Raw genomic sequence first — 18,295 nt, forward strand, 5'->3', positions numbered from 1 at the left:
AGAGTGCCCGCCCCCTCCTCTCGGAAGAGGCGGGGCTTCCGGCCGTGACCTGGAAATTACTGCGCGACCCTCATCCCTTTCAGGTCGGGCCCTCGGGAAAGATGGCTGCGGTGCAGGGCGCTGAGGTGAAAGTGGACGCCGGCGAGCCAAAACTGAGCAAAAAGTAAGTGTCGCCGCGAGTCATTAAGGTCTTTGCGGCCGGACAGTCCGGACTAGGAAGCGCCTGGAGGCTCCGACTGAGGTGGCCATGCCTGAGGCCTTCCTACCGGCTCTCGTGGGTACGGCCACGCCGGGACGTAGCCGCTACTCCCCGAAACTACATCCCCCAGGTTGCCCTGGGGTCGGGCTCTGGCGGGGTCTTGTCGTCTATTCCTGGAGTTAGGAGGAATGAAAATTGACTAGAGAAAAGCGAAATTTACTCCTTTTCTTCTCTGAGGGGAAAAAAAAGTTCTTTCATTATCGAGCCACGCCTCGCTACCATTTGGAGAAATGTGAGATGCGAAATACCTGCGCTTTTCCTAAAGACCTTCAGATTTTCCTTACCCTCACCTTTGGCTATTCTGAATCTTACGTATTAAATAGATCCTTTCTAAAACTGTGTTGTGCACCTGTCATTATGGGTTATTGTAAGGATCTCTGAGTATTAAGTAAGTGACCGATGTCTGGCGGTAGGGTCCTTGGAGTGTGAAGGGAAATATATCAAGATTAGCCTCCCGGAACGCCTGGGTGGCTCAGCGGTTGAACAGGCAGAGGGAGAAGCAGGCTCCCCTCCTGGAGCCGAATGCGGGACTCGATCCCCGATCTCAGAATCACGCCCTGAGCCAAAGGCAGGCGCCTAACCGCTGAGCCACCCAGGCGTCCCAAATACAATCTTAAAAAAAAAAAAAAAAAATAGCTTCCCTTTATATTTTTTTAAGACTTATTTATTTATTTATTTATTTATTTATTTATGATAGAGAGAGAGAGAGAGAGGCAGAGACACAGGAGGAGGGAGAAGCAGGCTCCATGCCGGGACTTCAGGATCACGCTCTGGGCCAAAGGCAGGCGCTAAACCCCTGAGCCACCCAGGGATCCCTAGCTTCCATTTAAACGGCTGTGTCCTGTATTCCTGAGTGTGTCTGTGTGTGTGTGTGTGTGTGTGTACACGTGTACCTGTATACACACATTCCCTCTCAATCAGGGTTCTTCAATTGAAGCACAGAATCCAGGCAATGTTTTGTTTTCTTAGCATTCCCAATGATGGTTAATAACTAGTACCATTCCAGAGACATAGGAGAAAAGTTCGTTCTTTACAAATAATGGCTGCCTTAGCACATTGGGGCTCAGCTCTTTTGCTGAACCGTGATGGAATATACACTTAACCAGTCAAATTGTTTTTTCCTTTGGGTCTCTGGATTTATACTTCAGATATTCTAGAAAAATGAGAAAGGAAACATCTAAATTTATGGTCTGATAGTACCCACTATGTTGTCTTTCTGAGGACTGTATCTGATGTCAGTCCTTCTGAGAGTATCTAAATGTTTGGAACCTGGTCTTGGACTTATGCCTTTGGGAAAATTGTTTGGACTTTGATCTGTCACATCAGTATAGTTGACCTTTGAACGACTCGGGTTAGGGACATCAACCCCCATATAGACTTAATTTAATAGCCAACTGTTGACTGGAAGCCTTATCAATAACATAAATAGTCAATTAACATGTGGTTTGTATGTTTCAGACATATTGTATTCTTACAATTAAGCTAAAGAAAAGAATGTTTAAGAAAATCAAGAGAAAATGGATTTACGGTTCTATACTGTATTTATCCCCCCCCCCCAAAAAAAATCTGCATTTAAATGGACCTTGCAAAGTAAGGTGCAGGTGTCAACTGTAATCGAATTTTATATTATTTAAGATTTTATTTATTCGCAAGAGACACCCAGAGAGAGGCAGAGACATAGGCATAGGTATCCTTTCCTTGCAAGGAAAGTATTAATGTCCATTTAGGCTCTAGATGACTAAATGCATTGCTGAAGCATGCATAGTGAAAGTGAATCTGTTGCTGATTTAGCTCTGGAGCAGAGATCTAAAACCAAGTCCAGAACTCAACAGCTCATGCTCTTTGCACAGCCTGCACCTTACTTCCTCACATTGTCTAAAAGAATCTGCTCTTAATCTATATTCCTCTAGTGACCAGGAAGTAAAATAATTTTTGAATGATTAATGTTTCCTTCTGTATCTTAATTGTTCTTGGGACTTCCTGCATCTGTAATGAGCACCATAGGATGCCAGTTATTTTCTCCCAAGTTTAAAAACAGATGGGCTTCCTGCCAGATGACTCATTCCCAAATGAAAGGTCAAATTAACGTAGTCCAGGACCATTCCTGAAGTTCTTTCCTCCTTGTTCCTAGAGCTCAAATAAGGCTTATCTTTGTCTCAGGTGTGCTCTTGTGTGGCTGGCTTTTCCCTTCATCTAGAGTTTGCAATTGACAGTGACATTTCATATGCTTCCCATTGCCATCTTGGTGGCCAGGTATTTCATCCCCAAGATAGAAGCCATATATCAGGGGCTTCAGAAACACTGCCTCGGGGCCAGTCTCCCTATTTTCTAGATTGTTGTGATCATCTCTACCTATAAATCATTGATCGTCTTGCTTTTGAGTTTTGACCCAGATGTCCACTTTTTTATTATAGCGAGGACAGAACGTTGTCAGAGTTGCAGCACAGTGAGTGTTACAGGGTTGTTGTCAGTTAAGAGGTTCTTGAAGGAACCCTGAAAGATTGTGCAGCCTGCCCCCACCCCTCACCCATAAGAGTCGGAGTGCTGGTTGGTGTATATATACTGTCTCGTCCCATCTGACACCACATCTCTGTTTCCTGTTAGGTGGTGGTGATCATTAGTTCCGGGGTGTTCTGCCATGTTGACGCAAGCTGCCGTAAGGCTTGTTAGGGGGGCCCTGCGCCAAACCTCCTGGGCACGGTGGGGGCAGAGGGAGCTGCGACTGTGTCAACTTGCTCCTTTCACAGCGCTTCACAAGGACAAGCCACTTTCTGATAAAAGAAGGTTGGTGCCCTTACGTTTGTTGTTGCTCTGGGAGCAAGAATCCTTCCCTTACTATGTCCTTACCTGTTAAGCCTCTGGCTAAGTTTGGACTTGTTGCTAAGGAAACAGAGCCCTACTACCAAAACCAGTAGTTGTTTCTCATTTTCTCTTTAATAAATTCAGTTTCTCACTCTAGATCCTTGAGATGATTTGTGGATCCTTTATTAGACCAGTGCTGAGAACAAACATTATCTTCCCTTTCCTGTCTTTCTGTACTTGGTTTCTCCTGAGGTTAATTTGGTTTCTAGTCTTTGTTCTATCTCTAGGACCTTTTTGGATTTTCCTTAGGATTAAGTCGATTTAAAGAGCAACACCTAGTTGTTTTTTTATTTTTTTTTTATTTTTTTTTTAATTTTTTATTTATTTATGATAGTCACACAGAGAGAAAGAGAGGCAGAGACACAGGCAGAGGGAGAAGCAGGCTCCATGCACCAGGAGCCCGACGTGGGATTCGATCCCGGGTCTCCAGGATCGCGCCCTGGGCCAAAGGCAGGCGCCAAACCGCTGCGCCACCCAGGGATCCCTGTTTTTTTATGTTAATACTAGGAAGAACCCAGTAGGCTCTGATGCCTACAGACTGAATCACAGCACAGTAGGCCTAACATGTTCTGGAATGATTGTTTTCACAACTGTTACAAGACAGATTACATCCAGAGACACCTACTTTGAAGCCCTTGCGATCAGTCTTCTTACTTAAAAATGATTATTTCAAATCACCAATTTACTTTTTTAATTGAGTTACTCTAAATTCATACTGAGAATTAAGAATGTGCCCCAAAGGCAGATAATGTGTGAGGATGACTTGGTATCATTTGCCATGGTTCATTGTGATATAATATTTTATTAAATTAGCATTGGTAGTTTGAAAGAGTGATCAATTCTATTTGAATACTGAGGATACTCTATGCAAATCTGTTTGGTTTCTGGGTTCAGATAGCAAGATTTCAGATCAGTGTGTGGATAGTGAAGGATTTGGCCAGAAATGTATCAAAGATTTCTGTCCTGGGTATAGAGAATCAAGTGTTTAAAATAGTGAAGGATACTTAGAATAACTCACATTTGTGTGTTTATTAAATGCTAAGGGCAGGGTCATCTCTACATACATTTTCTCAGTCCTCACAACATTTGGAGAGGAGAGTGTTTTCTGTTATTTCCATTTTACAGATGAGAAGTCACTTGTCCAAGGTCATATAATTACTAAGCAGATATGTCAGGATTTAGTCCTAGGCAGTCTGACTCCAGAGATGTTATATTATTCCCTACTCTGTGCTGGTTTATACACTATTCTACCCAATTTGTTGTCAAAGTCAAGCTCCCATAGAGAGAGACCAATATGGAGAGCCATTGTCAATGCATTGACCAGTGCTGAGCGAGAGGTTATCAGTGATGTGTCTCCTTGAACTCTGGAAAGCCACCTCTCCCCTACCTGCCCTACCCAAACTAACCTACTCCTTGGAGAGATATAGAGAAGGGTGGCAGACACAGCTGGAGATGTTGCCTGATTTGGTTTTCTTTGCCCTAAGGTATCTTGATTTTATTTGGGATCTCACTCTGGAAAGCAGAGGCTGAGAAAGATCTTTCACATCTTTAATTTAAGCTTACTTTTCCTTTGTCTCAGTCACCTATACTGACTAAGTTGACTAAGAGACTAGCAGGGGTGGAACCAGGCAAGAGCATCCCCACCCCACCCCCCCAAGGCTGTTCATATTTTTGATAAGTGGTTATGGGGCAGAACATAGTAGAGGACTCTCACATTGAACGTTTGTATCTTCCCAACAGTGAGCTAAAGAGGCGCCTAAAAGCTGAGAAGAAAATTGCAGAGAAGGAAGCCAAGCAGAAGGAGCTCAGTGAAAAACAGCTAAGCCAGGCCACTGCTGCTGCCACCAACCACACCACTGATAATGATGTGGGTGCTGAGGAGGAGAGTCTAGACCCAAATGTAAGTTCCCCGGACCACCTCTCTGGCTGGGCATGGGAAAGTGTCTGATGAGACTTAGGCCAATTCCTTGGGGCCAGCGACTAAGAAGATACATAGGAGCTGGAATAAGCAGTGAGCCCTGGGTCACTGCAAATGTGTGAGGGGGAGCTGAGGGGGGTGCTGCTACTCCATCTTGTTAAAGACACAAGGCATTAACATTTTCTTAACAGGCATTTGGGAGAATCCTGGACTTCTAAGTGACTGATAAATCTTCCTTGAAACTAGCTGGCCCTTAGCAAATCCAGAGAAGTTGTCTCCCTAAAGATTGGCTAGCTAGGGTTTACTTTGGACCAGAGATTGGCAAACTGCATTCCATAGGCCAGATTCATCTTTCCTTGCCTTTCGTCTTATCCGTCCTCCCTGATTTTGAAAATAAAATTGTGTTGGAGCACAGCCATGTCCATTTGCTTACATATGTTTAAGGATGCTTTCATGCTACAACAGCAGAGTTGAGTGGTTGCATCAGAAAAAGTGTGCTTAGACTATTCCTTTTTTACATCCTCCAAGCCCCAGAGGCCTGTCTTGGGGAAAAGTCTTATGTGTAGCCAGGGGTAGGAAAGTAGGAAAAAAGATAACTCACCATGTAGATGCATTCTCAAAAATGGTAACCAAGGCCACCTGTATAAATTAAACTTAACGTTTTAGGCAGAATTCCAATCTTTTCTTTTCATTGAATCTTGCATTTCAGAATTCAGCCTTCGTTTCCACCTATGGATTTGGCCACTGCATAGTTTACATGCAAATCTCACTCGATACCAAATCCTGAGATTTCAAAGTTGTGGAGGGCCCAGTTAAGGAAACCTCGATGTTTTGGGGCCATTCTAGGGCAAAATACAGTACTCTGCTAGATAGGCTGCTGGTCTGACCAGGGTCAACTTCTGAAAGGCCTTTTTTTTTTTTTTTTAAATAGCAATACTTCAAGATACGCAGCCAAGCAATCCACCAACTGAAAATCAATGGGGAAGACCCATACCCACACAAGTTCCATGTTGACATCTCGCTCACTCATTTCATCGAAGAGTATGGTCACCTGCAGCCTGGGGACCACCTGACTGACATCACCTTAAAAGTTGCAGGTAGGAGGACTCCCTGGCAGTTTGCTGAGCTCCCACAGCAGACAGGCTTCTCCAGTAGCACAAAGGAAGGTCTGTGGTGGTCTTGTTTTCAAGTAGTCTGTGTCTGAGGCTACTTCATGAGGGACAGTGCAAGTACACCCATTCACAGAAAGTTGAGCAGCCCTAAGATAGGAGATTGCATCCTAGATAAGGTGATGTGGCAGAGGAAGGGGCCTTCTCTGAGGGGGAGCTCCTGACCTGATGCTGCTAGTTCATAGTCCTTTTTGAAGACTTCCCTTACCAGTGGGAGCCATGGCCCCATGCTCCTAAAAATTTCCACCTGTGGCCTAGGAATGATATTTCTAGAGCACGGTTATTTTGGAGTTGTAGTTATTTGGAGTTGCATGGGATCTTTTCCTTGATTGAAAAAAAAAAAAAGTCTGGGGTGCCTGGCTCAGTCCATAGAGCATGCAACTCTTGATCTCAGGGTTGTGGGTTCAGGCCCCACTTTGGGCATAGAGGTTACTCTAAAAACGTCTTTGGGGTGTCTTGTGGCACCTGGGTGACTCAGATAAGCATCCAACTCTTACTTTTGAATCAGGTCATGATCTCAGGGTCCTGGGATCAAGCCCTGTGTCAGGCTCTGCACTCAGCACTTAATCTGCTGGAGAGTCTCTCTCCCTCTACTCCTTCCCTTACTCAGGGTCGTTCTCTCTCTCTAAATAAAATCTTCAAAAAAAAAAATCCTTTATTTGCCTCCTCCCCCAAAAATAATGGAACTATTAATTATATAAAATTTAGAACATTCAAAAAAACAGAGAGAGGGCAGCCCAAGTGGCTCAGTGATTTACTTCTGCCTTCAGCCCAGGGTGTGATCCTGGAGACCCGGGATGGAGTCCCATGTCAGGCTACCTACATGGAGCCTGCTTCTCCCTCCACCTGTGTGTGTGTGTGTGTGTCTGTGTGTGTGTGTGTGTCTGTGTGTGTGTGTGTGTCTGTCTCTCCCTCATGAATAAATACATAATAAAATCTTTAAAAAAAAAGAGAGAGAGAGAGAGAAAAGTTTATTTACCAACTACCCAAAAAGAACCTCTGCCAATATCTAAATGCCCAAAGGTTCAAGCCTAGTACTTTTACCAAAATGTGTCTTGGTGTTAGTCATTCTGACTCAGTATTCTCAGTACACAGTGTACCCTTCTAATTGGTATTTTCAAGTCTTTCAGGAAGTTTTTCTTAAATAAAATTTTTTAGAATTCTATTTTTGCTTTGGTTTTCTTTGGGGACTCCTTATATCTGTATGTTGGATCTTTCCTTCTTTTCAGTATTTTTCCACTTTTTCTCAAACCCTTTTTTCTCTCTTCGTTTGTACTTTAATATTTAAATTTTATTCTTCCCAGCTTGGTTTTTCTTAAGGCATTATTGTATTTACTCTTATTTTCTTCTAGTTTAAGTCTTTCTGAAATGACTTTTTACTTTATTTCTGATTTTTTTTTTTTAATGTGTGTCCTATCATTTCTTAGTTTTTCAGTGGTTCTTATTTGCGGGGGTTTTTGTTTTCTGTCATTTTCTTAATATCTTTCAGCTCATTGTGAAATAGAATTGTTTGTTTATTCTGAGCTTGTCTGTCCCAAGTGCTTTTTTATTTAATAACTAGTATTTGGCCTCAATACTTTTATTTTGTTTATTTTTATGTGAAATTAGTTTTCCTGAATGTTAAATGGAAGCTTAGCTTAGCTTTTCCAGCTTTGCTGAGCTTCCTCTTCTTTAGTTTTCTGCAGTGTTCAGAATTACCGCACCTTGCTTTCTGAGATTTCCAGGTTCTCTTTCTCTTCCTCACTTTCGTTGGACCTTCTCTTTCCTTCATCTATGTTTTCCTGATTTTTTTCAGTTTTGTGGGCCTTGTCCTACAAGGAAGCCCTGGCTGTTACATTTAGCATGTTTCTGGGGCTGCCTTGAAGGGCTTCAGCCCATTAGACCTCGTGCAGCCCCAGCTCCCTATACTGGCAGTGGACAGATCCCCTTCTGGGTTCAGCTGCCATCCTCCAATTAGCTGCCATATTTTCCAGTGACTACCTATGGCTCTTTTGGAAATTTCCAGTTCTCAGACCCCTCAGACACCCCATTGCTCCCTAAAGCTTTTTCCCATATGGAGGCCTGAGGGTTCTTCCTGGTTTGCCCCCATTGCTTGTATTGGGATTCCTAGGAATATCTTCCCATGTAATTTTGTTGTATATTTCGTCCGTAGCTTTTTGGCCTTGTCCGTCTAGTTCTGTTTTCTGTTTTTACGTGAGGATGGAGGTAGATCCAAAAACTATGCTGCCACCAACACAGCCATCTTCTAGGGTATTTAAAGCCGGGTCTTCCTGCACATCTTTAACAGATTTAATGAGGATCATTGTCATGAAGAAAAAGATTGGGCTTAACTCTCGGGATTAAATCAAATTGTTCTGGCCTGTGTTCATAGGACATTCTACCCAGACATAAACAATGCAGAAGGAACTTATTCTAACACTGATACCATGAAATGGCTTCTGGTTCTATTGGTCAGTATTTTTGTTCTTTTTCTAGGTAGGATACATGCCAAAAGAGCTTCTGGGGGAAAGCTCATCTTCTATGACCTTCGAGGAGAAGGGGTCAAGTTGCAAGTCATGGCCAATTCCAGGTATGTAGAAGTGCCTTGTTGCAGGCCTTTCCAGATTGGCCCAGAGCAACATGACTGGGGACAAAGGCCCATGTGGTCTCCCTTTCCTGTTGGTATTTAAAGTTAAATGTAAGCTATGTTGAGTAGGGCTGAAAAGAATAAAACAGCCATCTGGTCACCTAGAAAATAACAGCTCTCAGGTTGTGCAGCCATTACAGGTGGATATAACCCTTCAGTAGTTGATAGAAGAATCTGAGATTCTTCCCAGGCACACACTAAATAGGCATCAGCAGTTTGGTAAGGATTCCAGAGGTCAGTTTTAAAAACTAAACCAGTGGGAGGTGCCTGGGTTGCAGTCAGTTAAGCTTCCATCTCTTGATTTCAGCTCAGGTCCGATCTCAGGGTTATGAGATTGAACCCCATGTGGGGCTCACCGTGAGCCTACTTAAAACTCTCTCTCCCCCTTCCCTTCCCTCTCTATAAATAAATGAATCAATCGATCAGATTTAAAAAAAAAAAACTGGTCAGTTTTAATTTGGAATATTGTATACTGAAATACATTTTATTTTCACTAAGGAATTATAAATCAGAAGAAGAATTTATTCACATCAATAACAAACTACGTCGGGGAGACATAATTGGAGTTAAGGGAAATCCTGGGAAAACCAAGAAGGGTGAGCTGAGCATCATTCCCTACGAGATCACACTGCTGTCTCCTTGCTTGCATATGTTACCTCATCTCCACTTTGGCCTCAAAGACAAGGTAAGTTCTTATGGCATCCTTGCTGTTATCATGGCATTGAATCAGACTTACCAGTAATTTCTGTCTATTGCTTTTGGTTTAGGAAACACGGTATCGTCAGAGATACTTGGACTTGATCCTGAATGACTTTGTGAGGCAGAAATTTATTATCCGCTCTAAGATCATCACATACATAAGGAGTTTCTTGGATGAGTTGGGATTCCTAGAGGTGAGGGAGAGTCCCTACCTAACATGATGAGCTAGTAGCCCTGTTATGCCTACCTCTCACTACTTCTTTTCCCTTTCCCATGCCCTGTGTCCTTATCATTCATGCCCAACAAAAAGTCCCTTTCTGGCCAGTGTTTTTGTTCCATCTTATTTTTTCAGTGCCCTGATTAAGAAGGCAAGACCTGAATTCTGAGATAATGGACAAAATGTAGGGCTGTCTGCACACTAATGGTGCCCCATTCGGTGTGTGTGAGCAACTCATTTTGCCTTTTTTTTTGTTTTCATTTTGCTTTTTTGTAGCACTAAAAAAAAAATAATAATAATTGTATAAGAAAGGTAAATGCATGCTATTGTAAAACAAATTCAAAGAAACTGAAAGTCTCCTTTCATATTTTCCAACTTCCTTCCCCGAACTTAAGTTTGATATGTATTTCTTCCACACCATTTTGTATGAAAATGTATATACATACCTAAGCATGTTGCAGATGAGGTACATGTGTAAATGTTTTGGAAGGATTTTTTGTTTTCAACATAAATTCCCATTGTGTGTATTCTGATGGGCCTTTTTTTTCTTTCCTCTTACTGTATTCTGAAGCCTTTTGCATGTCTATAATAACTAAGTCAAAAAATAGAAGTTCAATTTACAGTATTTATCGAAATTTTAATTTATAATGTGAAAGTTTATTGGCACTATGTTAATAGTGTTTGGTATTAATAGAAATTGAGATGCTTCTGGAAAATCAGGTCGTCTATACTTTTCTGTCAAGCACCTGCACATGACAGTTAGACTTAACTTTCATTTGGTGCTATAATAGGCTTAGACCATTTATCCATACAAAACCTGAGCCAGCCCCAAGGCCTCTGGTTTTACAACCTCTTATCTGAAGACTAAATGTTTCTCCCTGTCATTTAGATTGAAACTCCCATGATGAACATCATCCCCGGGGGAGCTGTGGCCAAGCCTTTCATCACCTACCACAATGAGCTGGACATGAATTTATACATGAGGATTGCTCCAGAACTCTACCATAAGGTAATCAGTAAGTGGATACCCTGTTCCTTACAGAAGCAGAAGTCTGAAAATGCACTGGCTAAAGAGCTGCAGTTAGAAATAAGGAACAGAAAGAGAAAAACAGCCAGGAGAGTATTCTAATCTGTCAGGCCCGTGAGTCCTCCTGTGGCTCTTACATTGTATGTTTAGAGTCCTCCTTGGATTAGATCTGATTTTAGTCTTTTATAGAAAAGGTTGATCTCTGTCTAGAAGTTGGCAATAAACATCTGTAAGTGACCAGAGTAAATACTGAAGAATGTCATTCATGGTTCTTAATTGCAGACAACAGAACCTGTTATAACTAGTTTAAGCACAAGAATGATGTATTCAAATATATAAGGAAGCTTAACAATTCCCAGGAGGATCAGAGAATCATGGTTGGAGACCATGAGATTAGGAATGATTTTCATGCCTATCTGGGCTGTTCCCATGGAAAACTCAGATCTTCTCCACTAGGGACAGCTAAAACAGCCTCGTAACCCTGGCTCTAGGCACAGGTCATTGCCATTAGGATCTTTGCAGTTAACTTCTTAAAAGCTAGATGTCTCTGGCTCCCTTCACCAGAAGGAATTCTGCAATAGTTACGCCTTCTATCAACGGCTTTCAAAAGTTGTGTGGGCATGTCTGACTAGTGGGGAGCTTGGGTTACATGCCTGTATCCTAACCCCAAAAGAGGCTTTTTTCTTGGGGAGGCTCATACTCACAAGATGAAGTGCTATCCCAATAAACGAGAATTCAGAGGTCCTGGGCAACCAGAATGAATGAGGACTATCCACTACAAAGGTCTAAAGGGAGTAGGGTATTCAACATTTGGTTGGAGATCTGAAAACATGCCTGAGCTATGAAAACCAAATTAGCTTTTGTAGACAAACTTTCCAGAGCTATCAAAATTAGCTGTCATGAACTTGGCTGTGTGTTATTAGATACTGGTGGTTGGTGGCATTGACCGGGTTTATGAAATTGGACGCCAGTTCCGGAATGAAGGAATTGATTTGACTCACAATCCTGAGTTCACCACCTGTGAGTTCTACATGGCCTACGCAGACTATCATGATCTCATGGAAATCACAGAGAAGATGATTTCAGGTAATATCTTCTGTTTTCCTTGGTCTTTCACATATGTCTGAAGGACTGGTGTGCTGCTTTTGGGTCCTCTTTAAATGACAGATTTCTTCCCCAGGGATGGTGAAGCACATTACGGGCAGTTACAAGGTCACATACCATCCAGATGGCCCAGAGGGTGAAGCCTATGAGATTGACTTCACCCCACCCTTCCGGAGAATCAGCATGGTAGAAGAGCTTGAGAAGGCCTTGGGGGTGAAGCTGCCAGAAACTAAGCTCTTTGAAACTGAAGGTAAAGTGATGCATTCCTCCACAGAACAGCCCTTCATCCTTTTCAACCCTGAATTAGCTGAGGTCAGGGCTAGAATTTCCCACAGTATTCTTTTGGAATTATATTTTCTTGCTGTGATAGTATAATGTCTTCTGTTCTAACTTGTACATTACAGAAACTCGCAAAATTCTTGATGACATCTGTCTAGCAAGAGCTGTTGAATGCCCTCCACCTCGGACCACGGCCAGGCTTCTTGATAAGGTGACAGACTATGCCTTTTTTTTTTTTTTTTTTTTCTTAAAGATTTATGTATTTATTCATGAGAGGCACAGAGGGAGAAGCAGGCTCCTCACAGGGAGCCCGATGCAGGACTCCATCCTAGATCCCAGGATCACGCCCTGAGCCAAAGGCAGACGCTCAACCGCTAAGCCACCCAGGTGTCCCCAGACCATGCTCTTTAAGTACATGCCCTCTCCGGTGGTAATCAGACCCTTGTTCCCTATGAAGGTGAACTCCACTGTGGAGCACCAACTTCTGCAGCCTCTCAGGAAAGCCCTAATGAGAGAAAAAAGAGAATTAACAAGTTTTAAATTCCTATTCTACTAAGCTCTGTGCCAAGTAGTTATGTAACCTCAGTTAAAGCTTACCAGCCATAGAGAAGCTTAGGATAAACCCCTATAGCATCAGGTAGTAGGTAGGAGTGGAGTCCTCCTCCAAGACTGGGACAATCAAAATGCCATTCAGAAAGGATCTCCAGCTCTGCTTTCTCCTTAAGCTTGTCGGGGAGTTCCTGGAAACGACATGCATCAATCCTACATTCATCTGTGATCACCCGCAGATAATGAGCCCTTTGGCTAAATGGTAAGATAAAACATGGTATTTCAGTTACCTATTGCTGTGTAACAACTTTATAATTTAGTGGTATGAAACAACTCTCAAGAGTTTGTGGGTTCATCGGGTAGTCTTTCTGCTCTACAGAGTGATAGCTAGGTAGCTAAGGTAACTCAAGTGGCTGTAACTAGGAACTCAGGCACCTTGTTTCTTCTCCACAGGGGTTCTCGTGCTCCACAGCTTCCTCATGTAGCCTCTCTCTGGCAGTGTAGCCTGGGCTTCCTTACATAGTAGCTAGGTTCCAAGAGGAGGAAGGAGTCCAAAAGAACAAACCCCAATGTGCAAGCATATATCAAGCCTCTGCTGAGGTCCAGTTGGCCAAAGCAAGTCATATGGGCAGCCCAGAGTCAGTGTGACGGGGCACAGAAGAGCATGAGTATAGGAGGTATGGTTCAGTACAACCGTTTCCCACACAGGTGTGCTGTGAAGATGATCAAAGCTTCTGTGGCTCTCACCCTCCTCACTACCGTACCAAATGATTTGGTGCCAGAATGCATCACGGGCCTCAGGTCTCCATGTACAACACATATGAGTCAGCTAGAATTCAGGAACTCTTGCATTTGTAACAGATGTTATGGTGAACCTGTATATTCAGCCCTCCCCTTTGGGCTCCTGTCCCCAGGCACCGCTCTAAAGAGGGTCTGACTGAGCGCTTTGAGCTGTTTGTCATGAAGAAGGAAATCTGCAACGCCTACACCGAGCTCAACGACCCTGTGCGGCAGCGGCAGCTATTTGAAGAACAGGCTAAGGTAAGGAAGTGTAGGGTGGGAAGCAAAGGAATTGTGTTGCCTCATGTACCTACTCCTTAGACAGTGTAGCCTGAACCCAGGTCTTTGTCATTGTCTGCATCTCTTGGTGACTTCAGCAGAGATGAAGGTTAAAGCCATGAGCTTCACTGGAGGAAGTCACCTTTCCAGATGGAGAACTTGGCTGGTTTGGGCCCTAGAATTTCCACATAGAGGAGTTAAGCATGATTTTTTTCTGTGTGGGGAGTGTGATGCTTGCATTAAAAGTACATCTGCATAACAAGAACATCATTTTTCTTAAATGGTACATTTATTAAGGTGGCTTGGGGGTGAGAGGCAGGGAGATTAGTGAAGACAAAGCTGCCCGCACCAGCACTGCCACGGATGTGTAGTTTCAGGAAATGAGGAAAAGACTCTTGGGAATCCTCAGTCTCCAAAAAATCTGTCTCACTGGACTTCTAGAGCCTGGGGCACTGGAGGTTTTTTCATTTCACAGAGAAATTCGCATGTGTTCCCAAGTGGGGCTCACCAGCCCTGACCTTGAATTTGAAAGAAATAGCTCCATCCTGAAGTTACTGGGAAACCAATTCCCAAGAAGTACTGGATGTCCATAGCATCCCCAGAATGGTCATCCCTGTGAACGTGCTGACATGCTCACTCAGACACTGAGAGCACAGCCTGGACTAGTGTCACCATTTGGTTCTCTTTAGGCCAAAGCTGCTGGCGACGATGAGGCCATGTTCATAGATGAGAACTTCTGCACTGCTCTGGAATACGGCCTACCCCCCACCGCTGGCTGGGGCATGGGCATCGACCGTGTCACCATGTTTCTCACAGACTCCAATAACATCAAGGTACGTGGTGGCCCTCTGGCACACACTGCCCTGGAGAGCTCCATTCTTGGAGGCAGGAGATGGCAGGCCGGGAGAAGGAAGAAGGGGCTTTGGGATGAAAGGAGGACCAGGCAGAGAGCAACACACGACTCCACAGGACAGTCAGGGCATCTGATCTGATGGGATTTGGGGGTTTTCTACCTGAGGCAGAAAGAATACTCATTTTTTGCATTTCTTGATGATCTGAGGAACACACTAAGTCCTCTCCATGTGTTATCTCTATGTGTTATTTCCTTACTTAAGTCAGCCCTATGAGATGTAGAAACTGTTGTTACTCCCATTGTTATAGATAGGGAAAACACTAAGACAGACACTAAGAGAATCTCTGTTCTCACTCATTCTTTTCCATCCTCTATAATTGGAAGGGACTGAGTTGAAATAGAAACCTAGATCTCTGGATTTGAGTGGCAACAATAACCAAAAGCAAAAAGAATGAGTGAATAGCTATGAAAAAGAGCATGCTTCTCACCTCAAAGTGTGTTTTCTCTCTTGCAGGAAGTACTTCTGTTTCCTGCCATGAAACCTGAAGACAAGAAAGACAGTGGAGCTACCCCTGAAACATTACAGAGCACGACAGCTGGCACTTCTGTCTAGAAAAGGATCACTGCAAGTCCTGTAACTCAGGCCTCTCTGCATCTTGCACAAGTTCAAGGACTGCAGGGGAGTTCTCGTGTGTTTGACGATCACAGTTCAGTTCAGCTACGAGAATAGAGAAGAGGAATTAAAAATTCCTTTTTACTTCTTGTTCCCAAATAAACCATTTGTCTCTACTCTCGTCTCATGACTGTGTTTACTGTGCAATGTCAGCTTTTACTCAAGACAGCTGGTCTAGTGAATGTTTAGGATTATACCACTTTATTCATTCAACAAATTCATATTAATGTCTGCCCTGTACCAGGCATTGTGCTAATGGATTGGGGACAGCCGTGAACACATGAAGCAGCTGGGGGAAACCAGGGAGGAGTCCTACCAGGAAGGACTTGTCTTTTGCATCTCAGCAAAACCTGCAAGTGTCCCAGCAAGTTGTCATTTCTGTAGCCGTTAAAATGATGTGGGCGCGCAGAATCTCCTCACTGGGAATTAACTTCAGAGAGTGTTGAGCATCTCCACCCCTCGCTGGTGTTTCAGCACAGGTTCCAAGAGCACTTGGCAGCAGTGGGAGATAACCAGGAAGTATTTCAGAAGAAACCCTTCCAGATGCTACATCCTTTGGCAAGATGGTGTTAAAATGAAAACCACTTCCCCAAAGGAAAGGGTACAGGTTCGAGATACAGTACGGGACTTCAGGCAGCACCACCACTGTAAAAGGCAACAAGAATCAATAAGGTCACAAGTGACCTTTAAGGAGCTGTTTAGGGGTACCTGGGTGGTGCAGTCAGTTGAGCGTCTGACTCTTGGTTTTGGCTCAGGGTTGTGGGATGAACCCCAAGTTGGGCTCCGCACTTAGCTGGGAGTCTGCTGGAGATTCTCCTTCCTTCTGCCCCTCCCACTTGAGCTTGCTCGCTCACTCGCTCTCTCCCTCAAATAAGTACATCTTAAAAAAAAAAAAATGTTTAGTAGTAATCTGGGGGCAAAAGCTAGCTGGCCTCGAGTCTGGAGACAGATGAACTGAAGCAACAGACAACTTGTGGGATTTGGCAGAAAGAATGCTTAGAAGGAACAGGCTTATAAGTCCACTGCCTCTTGAAACAGTTGAAGGCTCACAATTTGCTAACTGCTATACAGGGGTAAACAGGCACAGTCCCGAGCATCCTCAAACTTCCAGACTTCTAAGGAAAACAGACATACAATAAGTCATTTTTTTAACTGTAAAATGGAAGTTCTAATAAATGCTTTGAAGGAGGGTTCCATGGGGTATTGAGAAACTAACAGACCTAGTTAAGGTTTACCAAAGGACATTAGAATCTGAGATTTGAAGGAAGGTAGAGCATTAAGTAGTCAAAGAAGGAGAGGGTTTTCCATGGTGTAGTAGCAAGCACAAAGGCCCAGAGATAGGGAAAGCACAGGAAAGGCGAATGACACTAGATGGAAAATATATGCTACCAGATGAAGCAGAAGGAGGCTGGCCATACAGGGGTAGGAACCCTATTATGGGATTTTGTGTATTCTCTGAGCCCTACTCTGGGATTTTGTATTTTGAGAGTGCTGAAACACTAAAGTCTTTAAGTAGGGCAGTGACATCACATTTCTGTTTTGAAAACCTCAATCTGGCTGCTCTGTGAAAAAGTATTGGAGTTGGGCAAAGAAAGGTACAAATCTAGAGGTTAGCATAACAATCCAAGAGGGAGACAGAATGGGCTATTGCCATGGAAATGGACAGAAGTGGATGGATTCAAGACACAGGAAGTAAGATCAACAGGACTCAGCAGTATAATATATTGTCAGGGTTACTGGAAAGAAAATGACAAGAAGAGTGACTTACTTTTCAGTTTATACAACTAGACTGATGCTGGTACTGATCCCTGAGAGTGATGATCAGGGCTTTTTTAAAGGCAGAAGAGGAGGACATCCGGATGGCTTAGTGGTTGAGTGACTGGCTTTGGCTCAGGGAGTGATCCCGGAGTTCTGGGATTGAGTCCCACATCGGGGTCCCTGCGTGGAGCCTGCTTCTCCCTCTGCCTGTGTCTTTGCCTCTCTCTCTCTCTCTGTCTCTCATGAATAAATAAATAAAATCTTTAAAAAAAAAAAAAGGGGGCAGAAGAGGGAGGCAGGTGCAGATTTAAAACGTTAGAGAGGCATGAGGAGCTAGGGTGCTTAGCCTTGGAGGAGGCCTGTGGCCCTTTTATTCTGAACCAGAGAGAAGGATGGGGTCAAGTAAGTTGCACTCCTGGCTCCCCTAAGGAGTACCAGGAAGAAAAGTGAATTCTCCCATCTTTCAGAACTGAGGTATAATTGCTGGATGGTACAGGCTCCTGAATTATCCAGACAAGCTATACTACCTATTCCTGGCAACCTGAAGGTTTTAGACTGGTGCCATCCAACACAGCTGCCACTAGCCACGTGTGGCTATTGAGCGTTTGAAATGTGGCTGGTCTGTATTGAAATGTAAGGAAGGCATCAGGGTGTGATCCCAGGATCCGGGATTGAGTCCCACATCGGGCTCCCTGCGTGGAGCCTGCTGCTCCCTCTGCCTGTGTCTCTGCCTCCCTCTTTCTGTGTCTCTCATGAATAAATAAAATCCTAAAAAAATAAAAATAAAAAAAACATGAAATGTAAGTGTAAAATACTCGATTTCTTAAACGTAAGTATGAAAAAGTATGTATGAAAAACTCAAGTATGAAAAAACAATGTAAATATCTATTTTTTAAGATATTGATTACACGCTGAAATGATACTACTTTGGACATACTGGGCTAAATACATGAATACGGTTAATTATGAATTAATATCTCTTTTTAAAATGTAGCTACTAGAAAATTTTACATTATCTGGCTCAAATTATATGTGTGGGACAGCAATGTTTTAGACAGAAATTCAGCCTAGCGTTCCAAAATACATCGTTCTACTATTTGAACCATTTTACCGGCTTCCTTTGGGCCATTTCGCCGGTACCTGCGCTCCAACACGCGGGACTCCTGAACAGCTCCACGGGCCCCGGCTCCCACCCAGAAGGACTACAAGGGCCAGGGTGCACTGCGCGCCCTTGGGGGCGGGG

General features: G+C 43.5%; 1 protein-coding gene and 1 long non-coding RNA gene across 4 annotated transcripts; one reads left to right on the forward strand and one right to left on the reverse strand.

Moving 5' to 3' along the window:
- The first annotated feature begins 6 nt into the window (after nt 1–6).
- Nucleotides 7–15,411, forward strand: KARS1 (lysyl-tRNA synthetase 1). Of its 2 annotated transcripts, XM_038538262.1 has the most exons (15): nt 9–163; nt 2,864–3,043; nt 4,862–5,021; nt 5,971–6,136; nt 8,684–8,777; nt 9,333–9,519; nt 9,602–9,727; nt 10,640–10,759; nt 11,701–11,863; nt 11,958–12,131; nt 12,286–12,371; nt 12,886–12,971; nt 13,624–13,750; nt 14,458–14,601; nt 15,136–15,411. In XM_038538262.1, the coding sequence occupies exons 2-15, from the start codon at nt 2,898–2,900 to the stop codon at nt 15,232–15,234; spliced, it is 1,878 nt and encodes a 625-aa protein (XP_038394190.1). In that variant the 5' UTR covers nt 9–163; nt 2,864–2,897; the 3' UTR covers nt 15,235–15,411. The 2 variants fall into 2 exon arrangements, with proteins under 2 accessions (XP_038394191.1, XP_038394190.1); XM_038538263.1 differs by lacking the exon at nt 2,864–3,043 and having other exon boundaries at nt 7–163.
- On the reverse strand, nt 12,435–18,293 carry LOC119871946. 2 transcript variants are annotated; one of them, XR_005360088.1, is made up of 4 exons: nt 18,193–18,293; nt 15,110–15,939; nt 12,758–13,943; nt 12,435–12,665 (listed from the first exon to the last, which is right to left on the reverse strand). It is a non-coding gene; the product is annotated as an uncharacterized LOC119871946 (long non-coding RNA). The 2 variants fall into 2 exon arrangements; XR_005360089.1 differs by lacking the exon at nt 18,193–18,293 and adding an exon at nt 17,063–17,239.
- Between the last annotated feature and the right edge of the window lie 2 nt (nt 18,294–18,295).

Source organism: Canis lupus, chromosome 5, assembly GCF_011100685.1.
Source record: "Canis lupus familiaris isolate Mischka breed German Shepherd chromosome 5, alternate assembly UU_Cfam_GSD_1.0, whole genome shotgun sequence".
Lineage (NCBI taxonomy): Eukaryota > Metazoa > Chordata > Mammalia > Carnivora > Canidae > Canis > Canis lupus.

Coding starts and splice junctions, on each gene's coding strand:
- KARS1 (XM_038538262.1), top strand. CDS start 2,898: ATGTTGACGCAAGCTGCCGTAAGGCTTGTTAGGGGGGCCCTGCGCCAA. Junction 9,520..9,601: donor ACTTTGGCCTCAAAGACAAG/GTAAGTTCTTAT, acceptor CTTTTGGTTTAG/GAAACACGGTATCGTCAGAG. Junction 12,372..12,885: donor CGGCCAGGCTTCTTGATAAG/GTGACAGACTAT, acceptor TTTCTCCTTAAG/CTTGTCGGGGAGTTCCTGGA.